The following is a 17,390-nucleotide window of genomic DNA, read 5'->3' on the forward strand; positions in this document are numbered from 1 at the left end:
ACGAAGAAACGTACGTATAATAAATAAGCAGACTAGCTAGCTGCTCCCTCATTTCTCACGTATCATTCCTTCTTCTCCCTTCCTTTTTCTTCTTTTTCGTTCTGTTTCATTTTTTTTTTAATTTTAAATTGATTCTGTCGCTCCGTTTATCATCCGTTATCAATGATTTTCGTTCCATAGTGCTGCTTTCATCGTTCCTGTCAATCCGTTGTAAGTAAAATTCATTTTCGTCATGTATTTTTACAAACGCAATTTATACTTTCAGCTTTATTTATTATAAGACGGTTGTAGATGCTAAGATAGACGGTCTTGTATAAGATTTGTTAGTCATGAAGGACTAATTCGATCGGAAAAAGGTAACAATGACGGGTTACTCGATATTACTTGTAAAATATGTTTATTTCGAATGCTGGTTAGTCTGTTTTATAATTGAGACGGTGTATAATTATATATAGGGATCCTTATGGATGTTAATTAGTCATTGTATAGTTGAGACGGTGTATACTTGATATGTGGAGATGATTGAGACGGTGTATACTTGACTGTAGGGATCATTTGGGATGCTAGCTAGTAAGTGGTATATTTAAGTCGGGGTATCTTTTGACATGTAGGGCTGTTTTGGGTCCGCTAGATGGTACTCGAATAGGCTCGCTTTAGATGGCTAAAATGAATGCTTGGATCGGGTTTTGAGAACCCAAAACTAGTCATCCCGCACCGTGGTGGTGGTGGTTGTCCGAGTTCGTGTAGGGGCTATCCAAATGGCCACTTTTAGTCGTGGGTCGGGTTTATTTTGGCACAAATGTGATTCTTTTGAATGACTTAAATCCCGCCTCGTATTTCATATAACGTAAATCATTAATATTGCTCCTTCACATATTTAGTTTATTGGACTCATTTAATTTTGATAAAAGGGCTAGCTATATTTGGTAACTTTGGGCTAGTTGTGTTTATAAATTGTTTTGGTGCTAACTCGGTTTATTTAAAATATAATTAAATTAATTTTTGTCTCATATTTTATATAAAGATAATTCGTTAATATCGTCCTTTCACATAATTATTTTAGGTGACTCATATGTGGTTGAAGATGAAGAGTAATTTTGGGTTTTAAAAGCTTTCTCAAGTTATTACTTGTCTCTTTGCTAGCGTAAGGTAACTATTCCGAGTTACTCGACGATTTAATGTCACATAAATGTTGTGCTTGTTGTTTGTTAAGTGTTTAGGTGATTGATAATGTGTTACTTTCGTTTTTCACATGATAGAAATTGGAAATAGCATGAGAATGATATTGTGATAAATTTTGTGATTTGGGCCAAAGTAGGCAAAGACTCTGAGCTGGGCCAGATTGACCGAACGAGTTTGGTCAAACTAGGTTTAAACCGGTCAGCCTCGATTTGACCGATGACCCGTCGCGGGACTCGGGTCGAGGGTTTGTCTTTGAGGTGAGATTGGTTGTTATTGGAGGTTTTATGTTATGCCTTGATATTTGTAATTATCATTTCACATGTTGGTTGTTGGATGCTTTGGATGCCTTATGCTTGAGTCTTGTTGCCTCTTTGCCATTTTAGCTTGTTCTCATGGATTATGGTATTGTTGGTTAGCTGGAATTTGGGTTATTATTGATATTGGAGATATTGTTGGATTGTCAGCTGAATATGCTCTTGCGTAGCCTTTCATATGCTAGGGTGTGTATGATCATTTGTGTGTGTACAAGTTTGGACTCTTTGCCCCTTTTATGGTTAATTGGGTGTCCTACTTGTCTTGTGTGGTGTGGGCTAAAGTATTCAAGCTGGGACTAGGTCCTAGGTGAGTATTTCGGCCTTCATCATAGATAGGCCATTATAATCTTTGACGAGTATATGTTTGCGGCTTAATAGCCTTTGTGTTCCTGGCTTGGTGGGTTTATATCCAAGCTGGGGCATGACCTTTCTGCCTATTTTGTGAGGCGATGGTCAGCTTAAGTACTAGCCAACCCTTTGGTGGACTCCTTAGGGTACTCATGTGGTTTTAGCATGAGTCTTGGGTGCGGTGGTTTTATCCGCATTTCTCTAGGTCTGCGCAGTCTAGGATTAGGGTTGAGTCGTATCTTGGCCATGTTTTAAATGTAACCTCTAGCCAAAATACTAGCTTCCCTACCTCGTGGTATAGACTCGAGTTACAAAGTGACTATTGACTGTACTAGGAACTTATGCCTGTCTCTAGATATATTGCCCTTTCTTGTTTGATGATTCTATGAATCATAGAAGGTGAGATGCAAGCCGGCTATGGTTGATAGAGTTTGGATTCCTGGATGTTATGTGATTCACATGATAGTGTAGTATGAGTCGGTCTGGTATTCGCATGCTAGGACTATGTGTTGTTATATTGTTGTTCACATGATAAGCACGATTGTCTAGCATCTATTTGCTAAGGCTATGTGTGATTCATATTCATATTCTTATGTTTACATGTTATATTAATTATGACATTTCGTGGCTGGGAGAACTCGGAGTTACTCCCCACTGACCGTGGCTTTCGTATTTGTATAAAATGCGATTGACAGGTAGGTGATGCATATATGGGGTACATGGATGAGCTAGCGAGCAAAGTAACCTTGGGACCTAGATTGACTTTATTATATTGTGAACCTTAAATACTTTTTATGTCATATATTTTTTTTGGGACATATGTCTCCCTTTCTCATATTTGGGTTGTATAACTTTGTTTCGCGACTTTAGCGATGTTTCATTTATGAGATTTATTTTGGACCTTGCATGTTTGACACCTTCCCTTTTGGATATCTTTATAACAGGTTCAGGTTTTAAAAATTACAGGTTTTTACTATAATGAACCTATTACAAACATATCCATGCAGTTTTTATTTAGAAATTACATGTTTAATTTTTCCGCGATAAATGAGGGTGTCACATATCCTCTAAAAAAATGTATGATTACTATAAACATATACTCCCTCCTAGTTTGATTGTTGGTTCCCTTTCTTTAGGGTACCAAAATTAAAGAAATGAATTTGGACCATACAAAACACCCTACACCACATGGAATTGAATTTGGACCACACAAAACTTACCAAAAAAGGAAAGGGGAACCAACACCCGACTAGCATGAAAATGGAAAAGGGAACCAACAATCAGACTAGGAGGGAGTATATAACATTATAATAAAACCTTAATATTTTAAGTACTTATAAGGTTCTGATTAATCAATCTATAACCACCTTGGGAGCCGTAAAAGGCCGTCTTTTTCTTTGAAATGTTCTCCGTGTTCTTCTTACTTATGGCCTTCAAATGAATTATATCGAGTAACGTAAGCATAACCAAATACTAAATTAAGTATATTTGTTTAAATATACACATTATAACCGATACAAATGTGTAAACAGATGATACAAAAATCACAAAAATATTCACACAATACTTATTGTCTAACAATAAGAGCAGTTTAGATTTTTCACAAATTCTCATTATAAACGGGAGATATCCGTCTATAGTTATAAACGGGTCAAATATTCACTCACTTTGAGAATAAGACAAGCAATAAGTTGTATGATGGGGCCAAAAATATCATCACTTTAAGCATATTTGACCCGTCTTTCACATTAGACAGACGTTTATAGTGAGATTAATGGTAGATTTTTAGAGAAAAGAGTATGCAAAGCAATCAAGACAAGAAACCCCCACAAATAAAACAAGAGACTACACCAAATGCTATCCTCAAAGGAGCCACACATTCGCGCATACCAACGTATCCTATGAAATTAAGAATCCTCTTCCGTACTTGAAATTAAATTGGTTTACAATATGATATTGTCAGGTTACATTTCATTAACATTACCAAAGCCGGCCATAACGTCTGCCAGTCTCCCTAACAATAATTCTACCGTACCCGCCACATCGAGGAAGAAGATTGGTGCTTTGAAGCGAACCTCACCTAACCCAAATAAGCCGTCTCTAGCAGAAGTTGAACGAGCTATTGGCGCTGGCATTTACCGTGACCATGATCCCGCTAGGTAAGTTTAACTACTTGACAAATGCTTATTATTCATTGTTAGTTTCTTAAATAACAATTTGTGTATTACGTCTTTAATACAAGAGCAGTGAAACGACAGACAAGAATAAGGTATTCGACGTAGTATTATCAAATTCAATCGGAAAGACGGAGGGCCCAATCGAAAAGAAGCTCCGGGAAACGGGAGAATTGCTTAATGCTCAAACTGAGAGAATTACTCGTTCGTCAGGGAAGAAAATTTTGGAAATAATGTTCTTCTGGATTGCACCTACTTGGTTTCTTATGCTGTTGATTGCTACTGGTGCAATTAAGTTACCTTCTAGTTTTAACGCTCTTAATGATCTCATAATGTAGTTACTATGATACCAATTTTCATACCGCGAACATACATTTATAATATGATTGTTACGGAGTTCATAATTAGTGCCACCGATTCAATTATTTATTTATTTTTGATTAAAATATTTCTCAAAAAGAATAAAAAAATAAACAAATGAATGAGACGAAAAGAGTACAAGTTGCAAAATTTCTTGTTATTCCGCGTTTTTAGTAACTAGTTATTGCACCACACCCTTTCGGACACGACACCCCAACATGCTTGTTTAATCCTAGCCTTTGGAACACTTGTTAATTAATTATAGTAGATATATCAATGGAGTATCTAACTAATCTAAAAAAATTAATAATAAAATATAAAATCTCTCAAGCAAATTTACTGAGATGAGAAATTTAGTCCTCTAACTCACCCTTTTTCTATTTCTTATGCGAAGTTCATACGTCAAATAAAACAGATCAAAGAATAACGCAAATTTTGAAATAAGACGGACTAAATGTAGCTATTTTATGATAAAATGTTACTATTTTCTGATAAAATATTACCACCACTTTCAGGTAAAAAGAGACAAATTTAGTTATAACATTTTGTCATTTTTGTTTACGTATATAACATTTTATCATTAAATAATTACATTTTATTAAAAAAGAAAAATGAGATGGCGCCATTCGACGCCACCAAAGATATAATTATAAATTACTCCGTTAAATTCACTTTCCTCCAATAAAATTTGAATTTTACAACATTTACTAATAATAAGGGCTAGTTTAGGAATATAAATATATCATTTCAAAAAAACAAACTAGCCGTCAATTTTGACAATCTTGTTGGCATTTGCTTAATTTTCTCTAACAAAATATTCTTTCTTTATAATTTTACTCTACATTTATTTATTTGATGACAAATGATAATTGATTGATAAATATGTACTTACCCAATCCCATATAGATGAACTACAAATATACTAAACGTAAAGTTAATGAAAATTTTATTTACAGTCCAATTGTGTTGAATTTCCATTTTTGATTTTTGCTTCTTAAATTCACGAAGAACTGTACACAAAGTTAAACTGAGTAACGTCTAAGAAAATGGGCAAAGATTAGATAACTCTTAGATACATTTTTGTTTTAGTTGGAATTTTACTTAATAACATGTGAGTATTACGGTCTTACCCTTAAGAGTTTGGCGGAAAATTAAAAACGAATTCTTATTTTTAATATTTTATTTTATTTATATTAGGGTGGTGCTGAAATTCATTATCAACCGGTAGTGCCCTATCATCATCCATTGATAATAGTGATATTTAATTCGTCTTATTTCAGATTGTTTGAAGCAAGACGAATATAAATATCACTTGTGGTACTTCTTCACGACTTCACTTTGTTCTAGTGCATGCTGGTTCTCTTATACGTAGCATTAATGCTCTTGCACTTTCTTTTGTTGTGGCCAGATTGATTACATTTGCTGCATCTCATGATACTACCAGATTTAGTGAGCCTGTCAGACCAATTTTCACCAATTTGCATCCTCCTCTTTGTCTTCGGCCCACAAGCTCTGAGTTTCTTCAGAGACAGGGGGTTAGTTGGTTGATTTTCGGAGATAGACCATTCATATGGACCATTGAGTGGTTCCATGCTAAACTGATAGGCTTTTAAGTACCCTGCCTTGTGATAACATTGAGCAACATAATACTCCGGGTGCTCTACATTTTTCCATATAGCTGTTATTGCATGATTACGATCTGATTTAAACAATTCTATTGGAATTTGGAAACTTGGACGTGCGACTCAACCGTTGCCATAAGTGGAGGACCGGCGAGTCTGGTCGGTGGTTGAGGTGGCGACATTGATGGTTCTATAGTTGTTTCAGTCGGGTTGTTCCTTGCGGGTTATTTCAAATCAAACCAATTTGGGGCTATCGAATCAATAGTATAACTTGAAACCCTAGTGCTCGCTCAATCAACACCTCTTTTGCACATTTTACAATTGAAGATCATAGAATATGAGAAATTCTGAGAAGAAACAAGTTGTTGACCACAAAAGCTACCTCTTTGATCATCTCATTATCCAGGAGATTCTTACAAGATTGATTACCCATTAAATCCGTTGTTCTTCGATTTAAGGCAGTTTCGAAATAATGGTATTCTTCCAAATTTGCTATTTCCCACTTTATGAAATCCCCCTTTTCTCACCCTTCTGCTTATGTTAACACCTTGTTTATCAAAGCCGGTGACAATTGTTACCGTTTCTCTTACAATGATATCAAATTTCTGGTAATTTTGAAGATAATTTGATTAAACTAGACGTCAGATTCTGGTGAATACTTCATTTTATGGAACCCGGCTACTCGTAAAATGCACAAATATGAAACAACTGTCTATATTAAGTGTATTGCTGAAGAAGTTAGGCTGCGTTCCATAATTTGTGGGTTTTCGTATGCATCCTCTGTTGATGAGTGATGACTATAAATCTGTTCGATTTTTGAAGCCAAGTTTGGGAACTGGTGAAACTAATCGTATTATTTATATCTTTTCTTTGAGGGAAAATAAGTGGACAAGATCTGATTTTGATTATGCTGATGATTTCTGTGTTACCGGACTCGCAGTGCTTACAAATGAAAAGGTTATATTGGCCTGCTTTTGTTCGTTCTGCTGGTCCTATTATCCTTAGCTTCGATTTCGGTGTTGAGAGGTTTGACGTAGTTAAGTTGGAACGTTGGGAGTGCTTAGGAGTTATGGGAGGATGTTTGAGCGAGTGCTACCCTAGTAGTGGAAAGACAGGTGACGGGCTAATGCACATATTTGAATCTCATGGGGTAATGGGGAAATCGTCAAATGATCGGGTTTACGAGGGACAAGTTTTTTTGGACAGGGGCATCCAATCATGAGGTGGCTGATTTCGGGGGTAGGATGTTGGGGGTAGTTGACACGCGTAGAAGTAGAACCTATGCAATGCACACCGATTTTGGAGTTCAATGAGATAATTGGTATTGCAAGATACTCCATATGTTCCAAGCCTAGTTTCACCGTTTCCCTCTGAAGAGCTGCTGATGGCATAGATGCACTACATTGTTCATTGGCCTGTCTGAAGAGTGAAGACATTGTATGTTATTCTGAAAAACTAAATTGCGTGTAAACTAACTGTGTTGCACTTCTTAGAGTAGTCGTTTTACATTTAATTCCATCTTCTAGAGTTATTTTCACCAAGTCTCTAGTAAAGCCGATGAACCGTTAATTTATCACCTATGCTTATTGTCATAGTATGTGCAAGTAAAGAGCGTTTTTTTCAAGGTTTTAATTTTATTGCTTGGTTGTGATTTCATGTATATCCTCTTGAGTGGGCGATATCATTTGTTAGTGTCCTGCAAATGCCTTCACTGATTGTCACACCTACAGCAAAATCTCCGATTTTGTTCAACCACTTCTGCTCTAGTTGTTTTTATTTTCACACTTTAAAATGTATCAAGAAAATTGCTTTTATTTTTACATAGTTTTTCTTTCATTAATGCAATGTCGAATCTCATATGCTAGTCATTTGCACATGTTTTATACCCTGCATTCCAGGTTTTCCTATTTGTTTAACTGGTTTTGGGAGGCACTGGATCCACAATTGCATCCACCGACTAGTTTGGCAAACCACTATATGACGACATTTGCAGTTGTAGAGGACTAGAGGCGTGAGCAATTTAGAGGTGGCAATTAGGTCAGTTGGGTCGGTTACGGGACGGGTCGAAGCGAGTTGGGTTATGTCGGGTCAGTTGGGTCGGTTACGGGACGGGCCGAATAAATCCTAGGTCCGCCACTGTTTTTAGTTTGTTAAAGTTTACACCCCAACTACCCAAGCAACTTTTACTACGTTAAAATTTGACATTGCGCTGAATTAAGTTTGTTTAATATTTTTCCTTTTTAGTGGATTACACTTGTATTGGATCTAGACAGTGGCGGACCTAGGATTTATTCGGCGGGGGTGCACTTTTCAATAGAGACAATAGAATTGAAGCGACTAAACGAGCCGATCGGTCAAAATGGAATATATTACAACGGAAATTTGATTTGAATGTATACAACGAAAATTCAAAGTGATATAGAAACAAAATGAATCAAATTTTAATTGATGTAGAAGAGTGTAAATTTTGTAATCAACGAGAACAATTTTTTTTAATCAAAAAACGTAAACAAAAAAATTATAATAGATAAAATTCCACTTGAAATACAAATTATAATTTACAGAATTAAAAATTGAGATTCTCAAAATGATGCATCAATAATAATGCATTAAATTAAATTTGCGTTAAAGTTTTCGAGTCCTGATTAATGAAGGCTAAAAAAAAGGAGAAAGGGAAAAGAAGGCTTAAAAAAAAGGAGAAAGGGAAAAGATTAATGAAGGCTTAAAAAAAAGGAGAAAGGGAAAAGGGGGCCGTGGGGATTTGAACCCGCGCCCTTCAATTCACAACTACTAGTCTTACCCACTGTGCCACGCTTAGCGCAGTGTGATTCTTATGAAGCGCAAAAGCTATAAATATGTTTTAAGGCGTTTTTTTTAAAAAAAAAAAATTTAAAAACTGAGGGTGCGCACGTGGGGTGCTGTGCGCACACCCCGGTCCGCCCCTGGATCTAGATATGTTGGGTATTACTAACAAGTAGGAATAAAATTTACGGAAAATGCACGCGATGTTTTTGAAGTTTGACATTTTGCTCGAAATACCAAATTTTTTGATTCGGAAAATTTAAAGAGGCCATAAGCCCATAACTCGTGTTTACAAGATCAAAAAGTGACGCTTTTTTTTTCCAAGTGGATTATCTTTCCGAGAACTACGACTTGAAAAAAAAATTGTCGAGTTTGGAATTCGTGACCAAGATATATGGTCACTCAAAGTTTATACTCAGTACTTTATAATTAATTTTATTTCAAATTATATGTTATTTAGGCACTATAAGTATATTATTATATACTCCGTAGTATTCTTTTAGTATTTTATAATCTTATTTGTTTTTTAAAATATTTATATTTAGTTGGTCCAAAAGGTGAGAAAGTGAAAATAATATAATGACAATACGAGCTCGAATCGAGCTCGAACTTTATCCGAGCCGAGTTCAAGCTTCAATTTTTTAGACTCGACGAGCTTTGAGGTGAAACCGAGCTCAAAATTTCGAGTTTAAAATTCCGAGCCGAGTCCGAAGCCATCCAAGCTCGAGCTTAGATTGGCTCGTTTACAACCCTACCAGCTAGTCTCACTTGTGACGGACACTATTCGTCACAAGTGATCGAGTGACGGGTCACCTCGCTCTCACACAAATGCAAGTGGGGCGCTCCATTTTCGCCCCACTTGCCCTCCCACTTGCATTTGTGTGATAGGGAAATGACCTGTCAGTCACTTGTGACGGATAGTGTCCGGTGAGAATTTGTGTTAAAAGAAACCCTTGCGCCATGTAGTTGGTAACTAACCGTTCTACTTAACTCCTGATACTGTAACGCCCCGAAAACACAGGGAGTAACAAAATAGCATAACTTTATTTTATTATTAAAACTTCAGCGGAAACTTATAAAATAACGGTGAAAATTACAATAGCGTTACTGCCGTATCTCTCCTGTAGGAAATACTAGGCTAAATTACAAAAGAAAACTTGTTACTCGCCTAACCATGATTTTTCTTTACTCGAAACATTATTATTCGTATACAATTCTTCATATCGGACATCCTTTAAATTTTCCTTACTCACGCCCTTCCCCATTTCTGACACCTGAAAAAGATATGAACAGTATGGGGTCAGCCAACCACCGGCTGAATATGGCTCCAGTAACCTCCATCGGTCCCTAATGACATTCCCATATATCTTACCTGGAATAAACAGTTTTCCTTAATAACCATGGTATACTATTACTGAAAAGAGACACATTACGGAGTCAAGACTCCCTTAGGCTAAGCCCTCCTCCATGTACACGGGATAATGTAACCACTTTTGAAATTCCCTAGTCTTTTACCAGGTATATATGGAACCATTGTTTCCTTGGGCTATGTCCTCCTCCGTGTACACAGGATAAATAATAATGTCATCTCTCTTCAATAATCTTATACAAATGAACAAATGGCCAAATGTACATTATAACAGTACCAACATAAGCAAAAACACATGGGACAATTTATATAACATGTGAGTCATATAACAATATTAAAACGAAAATATAGCTACTACTATTATGACATGTTAACTTATATTATTCAAATAATTACTACGACGAAGGGTCCCGAAACCATACCTTATTATCGGGATTGTCAAACGCACTCAAGATCTCCTTTATTATATCCTCCTTTTTCCTCACGTGCCCCTCCCTTTTCTTATTCTTTATATAATGATAGTTTTTTTTTGTTGTGTGCATAAATCATTAGCCAAACTCCCTTTTTTATAGCTATTCATTGTCGGTTAAAATCATAGCTTTGCTTACTAATCATTACTAGATCCCTATATAGACCTTAGATGTGTAAAAATTTGGTGTAAAACATGTACTACGTGGATTTATGCATGTAGTAATCTACCCTAATGTATAGTCCACTATTCTAGAAGGTCAATCAAGGCTAGCTACTACTTAATACTAGTTAACATTTTTATACATGCATATGCTTCCCATACTATTATTTATATAAAAAAGTTATTTATTTTAGTTGGTATACTTATTATGAATTAAGAAATTATTAATATGGTAAGGTAGATCAAGTTAAAATAGGAATGACTAAATAAAGCCACATAGCATATATGGTCTTTTTTTTTAAAAAAATAAAAAATGGTAACATTTTATTTATACCTCTTAGTATATAAATTTATTTTATTCGGAATATTACATTCTACCCTCCTTATAATAAGTTTCGTCCCGAAACTGGACATACCTTACTTATTGGAATAGATGGGGGTATTTGTCTTTCATTTCCATCATTGTTTCCCAAGTCGCTTCTGTCACATCATGATGGGATCAAAGGACTTTTACCAACGGAATAGTTTTGTTACGAAGAACTTTTTCTTTGTGATCCAAGATTTGAATGGGTAGCTCCTCGTAAGTAAGATCTTCTCTAACTTTCAAGAGTGGCGTTTTGACAACATGGAGCGTTACTGCCGTATCTCTCCTGTAGGAAATACTAGGCTAAATTACAAAAGAAAACTTGTTACTCACCTAACCATGATTTTTCTTTACTCGAAACATTATTATTCGTATACAGTTCTTCATATCAGACATCCTTTAAATTTTCCTTACTCACGCCCTTCCCCATTTCTGACACCTGAAAAAGATATGAACAAAGATGGGGTCGACCAACCACCTATGAATATGGCTCCAGTAACCTCCACCGGTCCCTAATGACATTCCCATATATCTTACCTGGGATAAACATTTTTCCTTAATAACCATGGTATACTATTACTGAAAAGAGACACATTACGGAGCCAAGACTCCCTTAGGCTAAGCCCTCCTCCATGTACACGGGATAATGTAACCACTTTTGAAATTCCCTGGTCTTTTACCAGGTATATCTGGAACCATTGTTTTCTTGGGCTATGCCCTCCTCCGTGTACACAGGATAAATAATAATGTCATCTCTCTTCAATAATCGTATACAAATGAACAAATGGCCAAATGTACATTATAACAGTACCAACATAAGCAAAAACACATGGGACAATTTATATAACATGTGAGTCATATAACAATATTAAAACGAAAATATAGCTACTACTATTATGACATGTTAACTTATATTATTCAAATAATTACTACGACGAAGGGTCCCGAAACCATACCTTATTATCGGAATTGTTAAACGCACTCAAGATCTCCTTTATTATATCCTCCTTTTTCCTCACGTGCCCCTCCCTTATTCTTTATATAATGATAGTTTTTTTTGTTGTGTGCATAAATCATTAGCCAAACTCCCCTTTTTATAGCTATTCATTGTCGGTTAAAATCATAGCTTTGCTTACTAAGCATTACTAGATCCCTATATAGACCTTAGATGTGTAAAAATTTGGTGTAAAACATGTACTACGTGGATTTATGCATGTAGTAATCTACCCTAATGTATAGTCCACTATTCTAGAAGGTCAATCAAGGCTAGCTACTACTTAATACTAGTTAACATTTTTATACATGCATATGCTTCCCATACTATTATTTATATAAAAAAAGTTATTTGTTTTAGTTCGTATACTTATTATGAATTAAGAAATTATTAATATGGTAAGGTAGATCAAGTTAAAATAGGAATGACTAATATGGTTGGAGGAAGAAATGGGCACGTGCAGGAAGGGTATAACTGGCTTCTACCTGAGGTGACTGAGGTTACTTGGCATCATCTGGTTTGGACGAGGATTGCTTTGCGTAAGCATCAGTTTATAGCCTGGCTTAGTCTGCAATGCAGTGCCGACTCGTGACAAAGCTAATAAGAAGAGCTCTCCCCGTACCTCTGTTTGTCTTCTGTGTGATCTGGTAAATGAGTCTCACACTCATTTGTTTTTTGATTGTGAGTATAGTGTCAGGTGTGTGCATTTGGTCTCAGCTTGGTTAGGGGTGGATATCCCGTGTCAGAATACTGCTAGGTGGTGGAGTACTCGCAGATTCAGGTCGTTGTTATTCAAGAAGATTGTTGGTGCGGCCATCTGCGGATTGATTTATCATATTTGGGAGGCAAGAAATCGCTGTTTACATGATGGTTGCCTTGTTCATCCTGGGGGTTTAGTTAAATGCATTAGGAAAGAGATTTGTCTTCGTATTCGTAGTATTGTTAGTAAGCATGTGCAAGATAAACATTCTAGTTTGATTAGGAGTTTAGCCTAATCTTGAGGAATGTTGTAAAATGTTGATGGTTTGTTTAATATAATGGCTTACATTTTCGCCAAAAAAAAAAAAAAAAGAAATGGGCACGATGTTGTGCCGCTGCAGTGGTGTATTTGCTCTGGCAAGAGAGGAATAGACGGCTGTTTAATGGTTCCTCTAGGACTGTTGAGCAGTTAGTCACAAACATTAAGTATTATGTCTCTGTTCGCTTATTTTCTAAGGTTAATGATAGTTTACTAGAGGAGGTTGTAGCATCTTTGAATTACTAGAACTATTGTAAGTTTGTTAGTGGCTGTGCTTGTAAGAATCTCTTTCTTTTTAATGAGAAGCTGATTTCTTCCAAAAAAAAAAATAGGAATGACTAAATAAAGCTACATAGCATATATGGTCTTTTTTTAAAAGAAAATAAAAAATGGTAACATTTTATTTATACCTCTTAGTATATAAATTTATTTTATTCGGAATATTACATTCTACCCTCCTTATAATAAGTTTCGTCCCGAAACTGGACATACCTTACTTATTAGAATAGATGGGGGTATTTGTCTTTCATTTCCATCATTGTTTCCCAAGTCGCTTCTATCACATCATGATGGGATCAAAGGACTTTTACCAACGTAATAGTTTTGTTACGAAGAACTTTTTCTTTGTGATTCAAGATTTGAATGGGTAGCTCCTCGTAAGTAAGATCTTCTCTAACTTTCAAGAGTGGCGTTTTGACAACATGGCTAGGATCAGAGATATATTTTCTCAAAAGTGAAACATGAAAGACATCATGAATCCTTGACAGTTCCATCGGTAGGAGTAGTCGATATGCCACCTCTCCTACTCGTTCAATTATTTTAAATGGTCTTACATACCTCGGACTTAGTTTTCTCTTCTTTCCAAATCGGATCACTCCTTTTGTAGGGTGACACTTTCAAAAATACAGAATCAGCTTCTTGAAATTCTATAGGTCGTCTTTTTAAGTCTGAGTAACTCTTCTGTCGACTTTGTGCCGTTCTCATTTTCTCTTGTATGAATCTTACTTTATCGGTGGTTTCTTGAATTAGATCAGGTCCAATGACTCTGGATTCATCAATATTACTCCAACACAAAGGTGTTCTACACTTTCGTCCATACAAAGCCTCATACGGAGCCATACCAATACTCGCATGATGACTATTGTTATAAGAGAATTCTATTAAAGGTAAGTGTTGCTCCCATGATCCGTAGAAATCCAGAATACATGCCCTTAATAGATCCTCTAATGTTTGAATAGTTCTGTCGGTTTGACCATCAGTTTGCGGGTGAAAAGCAGTACTATATTTAAGTTGAGATCCTAGGGCTGTTTGTAAACTTTTCCAAAACCTAGATAAGAAATTTGTATCCCTATCTGATTTGATTGTCCTTGGAATCCCGTGTAGTCTAACTATTTCTTTTATATATTTCTTTGCTAATTGCTCGGAATTCCATGAAGTCTTAGTGGTCAGAAAGTGAGCACACTTAGTTAATCTGTCCACTATTACCCATATTTCATTCATCCCTTGCGATGTCACGGGTAGTCCAGTCACGAAATCCATAGCAATTGATTCCCATTTCCAAGTGGGAATATCCAAGGGTTGTAAGAGTCCTCCCGGCCTTTGATGTTCTATTTTTACTTTTTGACAAGTCAAACATTTGGCCACAAATTCTGCTACCTCCCGTTTCATATTACTCCACCATAATGTATGTCGAAGATCTTTGTACATTTAATTACCTCCTGGATGTATTGAATATCGGGAGTGATGAGCCTCATATAATATTCTTCTCTTGAGAGTCCCCGAGTTAGGCACACATAACCGTTCTTGAAACCATAGTGATCCATCCTCTTGGATGATGAAACCATGTGCTTTTCCTTTTTGGATATCCTTACGAATCTTATCAAGTTGGGGATCCATTCCTTGAAGTTCTTTTACTTCTTCGCACAAGGTTGGTCTTATTTCTAGTGCTGCTATATGCCCGGTTAGGTTGCCCTTAACCATTTCTATATCCAACCTTTTTATGTCGCTTTGAATAGTGGGCTCGTCAACATTAAGTATATCTAGAGTTGTGGGAGGTTTTCGGCTAAGCGCATCAGCTACCACATTAGCCTTGCCAGGGTGATATTGGATATCTAAGTCATAGTCTTTGAGAAATTCGAGCCATCTTCGTTGCCTCATATTAATCTCTTTTTGGGTAAAAATGTATTTCAAACTCTTATGATCAGTATACATGAGACATGAGACTCCATAAAGGTAATGCCTCCAAATTTTCAAGGCTGCAAGTTCCAAATCATGTGTGGGGTAATTTTGCTCATGTTGTAATACTACGTATTTATGAGTCTCTGGGTACTCTATCGAGTAGGCCTTACTCTGTCGAGTAAGGGCGAGTTGCAGTGTAAAATAGTTTCTGACCTGTTGGGTACTCGATAGAGTAACGTGGATACTCGATCGAGTAAGGGGGCACTCGATCGAGTACCTTAGCTACTCGATCGAGTAGCCGGTTTACGGGGGGACGATTTCTCGGGTTTTGTTAATAATGCGATTAAGTATATAATAACTTCCGTCATTGTTCTTTAAACACTTTTAAAACTTAATTACTGTGAAAAGAGAAATCAAACTACGTCATTCGCTTTAATCGCATTGTTGGAAAATCCCGGAGCTTGGAAGGTCGGATTTTACCTTTCTTTATACCGTTGTGATCCTTGCGTCGAGGGTAAGACCTATATACCGTTTTTATAGTATTTCATTAAAGTTGGTTAAACCCTAATGTTGGGAATTGGGGGTTTTGTTGTGTTTTATGCTTAGTAGTGATTGTATGTTTATATGTTAGGAGGAGGATTCGTAGAGGAAGCGTTTTGATATCAGCTGTGAGATCGTCTGATTGTGTTGTGCTTTCCAGGTAGGGTTTACCTACTCAGTATTAGTCCCATAATTGGTTGTTGATGTGTTGTGATTGTTGAATAATATCGTAATTGTGTTGTGACGGTTGTTGACTGTGATTGCTTGTCTCTGGTTCTCGAGATACGTTCTCGGCTGAGTGGAGTCACTTGCGGGAGTGGCTTCACGCCCTAGTTTCGCCCTTCGTGGAACCCGCCACGGAAGGGGATGTGCACATTAATGGGATAGGGTTATCGCTCGGTATGATGAGCGGAGATTTGGTGGGTACGGCCGCGGTCCCCATCGCTGGCGGGGTCCAAAGGACGATCGGTGATGGAGATTGATTGGAGTGGGTGATTGTGTGTGACTTGTTTGAGTCGTGTTGTTTATCTTGTCTTGTTGGTTATATAAATTGTGTGATTAGTCTTGACCCGTTTAATGTTTTAAAATCGTAGTGATCCATTCGGGGATGGTGAGCGATTATTGAGCAGTATGAGTCGAGTTCTTGGGATAGGCTGGATGTGCCACGATCCGATGATAGAAGTCTTCCGCTGTAGCTAGTAGTTTAATAAACATTTCAGTTAGCTGATTAGACAGTTGGTTTGGAACATGTATTCGTATTTTGGTTTTGGTTTTGAGATTGTAACCTTTGGCTAAAGTATTTCTATTTAAATGTTGTTTCATTATTGTTTGTTTGATTATCATTGCCTCGGGTAACCGAGATGGTAACATCCTTATACCTGAGTGGTCCTGGTAAGGCACTTGGAGTATGGGGGTGTTACAAAATGGTATCAGAGCGACGATCCTGAAACCTGTAACCAATGAACCTAATGAATATAGGGAGTCAATTAAAATGAACCCGGGGTAAAGGTTGTAGGAGCTAATGCAAAGGCTTGGGAGACATCCTAAAGTCGCGAACTCGCCCTACAATTTTGAACCGGTCACATGGGGGGAATATATGTCAAGTCGTATGTGTTGTTTGTTCGCTTGTGTGTGGATGTGATGAAGTATGTTGTAATTGTTGGATGTTTGTAGTAGAAGGTTGAGAATATGAATAAAAGATTGATGAGACATATAGAACTGTTGTTGGAATAAGAAGCATGTTGGATGTTTACTATGTGGCGTTTGATAACATGATATAGTTGTTTTGTTAATCGTATGAGGAGTTGAGTAGCATAGTATGCTTAACTATGATATAATTTGTGTTTATAAAGTTGTTTTATATGTTGGGATATGATATAACATGCGGGTAGCATATTCGAGTTAGCATGACTCGATCGAGTGGGTCTGACTCGATCGAGTGGGTATGTGACGGTTTTGCAACCAGAATCGTGTTTTTGGGCACTCGATCGAGTA

At 36.7% G+C, this 17,390-nt stretch overlaps 1 protein-coding gene across 1 annotated transcript; it reads left to right on the forward strand.

Moving 5' to 3' along the window:
• The first annotated feature begins 3,660 nt into the window (after nucleotides 1–3,660).
• On the forward strand, nucleotides 3,661–4,425 carry LOC141605423 (putative NAD(P)H dehydrogenase subunit CRR3, chloroplastic). Its single transcript, XM_074424178.1, has 2 exons — nucleotides 3,661–4,003; nucleotides 4,092–4,425. Exons 1-2 carry the CDS (start codon nucleotides 3,795–3,797, stop codon nucleotides 4,354–4,356), a joined length of 474 nt encoding a protein of 157 aa, XP_074280279.1. The 5' UTR covers nucleotides 3,661–3,794; the 3' UTR covers nucleotides 4,357–4,425.
• Nucleotides 4,426–17,390: the final 12,965 nt, after the last annotated feature.

This window comes from Silene latifolia, chromosome 10 (assembly GCF_048544455.1).
Source record: "Silene latifolia isolate original U9 population chromosome 10, ASM4854445v1, whole genome shotgun sequence".
NCBI lineage: Eukaryota > Viridiplantae > Streptophyta > Magnoliopsida > Caryophyllales > Caryophyllaceae > Silene > Silene latifolia.

What these genes read in the sequence shown, in the direction of transcription:
- LOC141605423 (XM_074424178.1), top strand. Translation starts at nt 3,795, where the DNA reads ATGATATTGTCAGGTTACATTTCATTAACATTACCAAAGCCGGCCATA. An exon ending in CGTGACCATGATCCCGCTAG is followed by an intron (nt 4,004 to 4,091) that starts GTAAGTTTAACT and finishes ATACAAGAGCAG; the next exon opens with TGAAACGACAGACAAGAATA.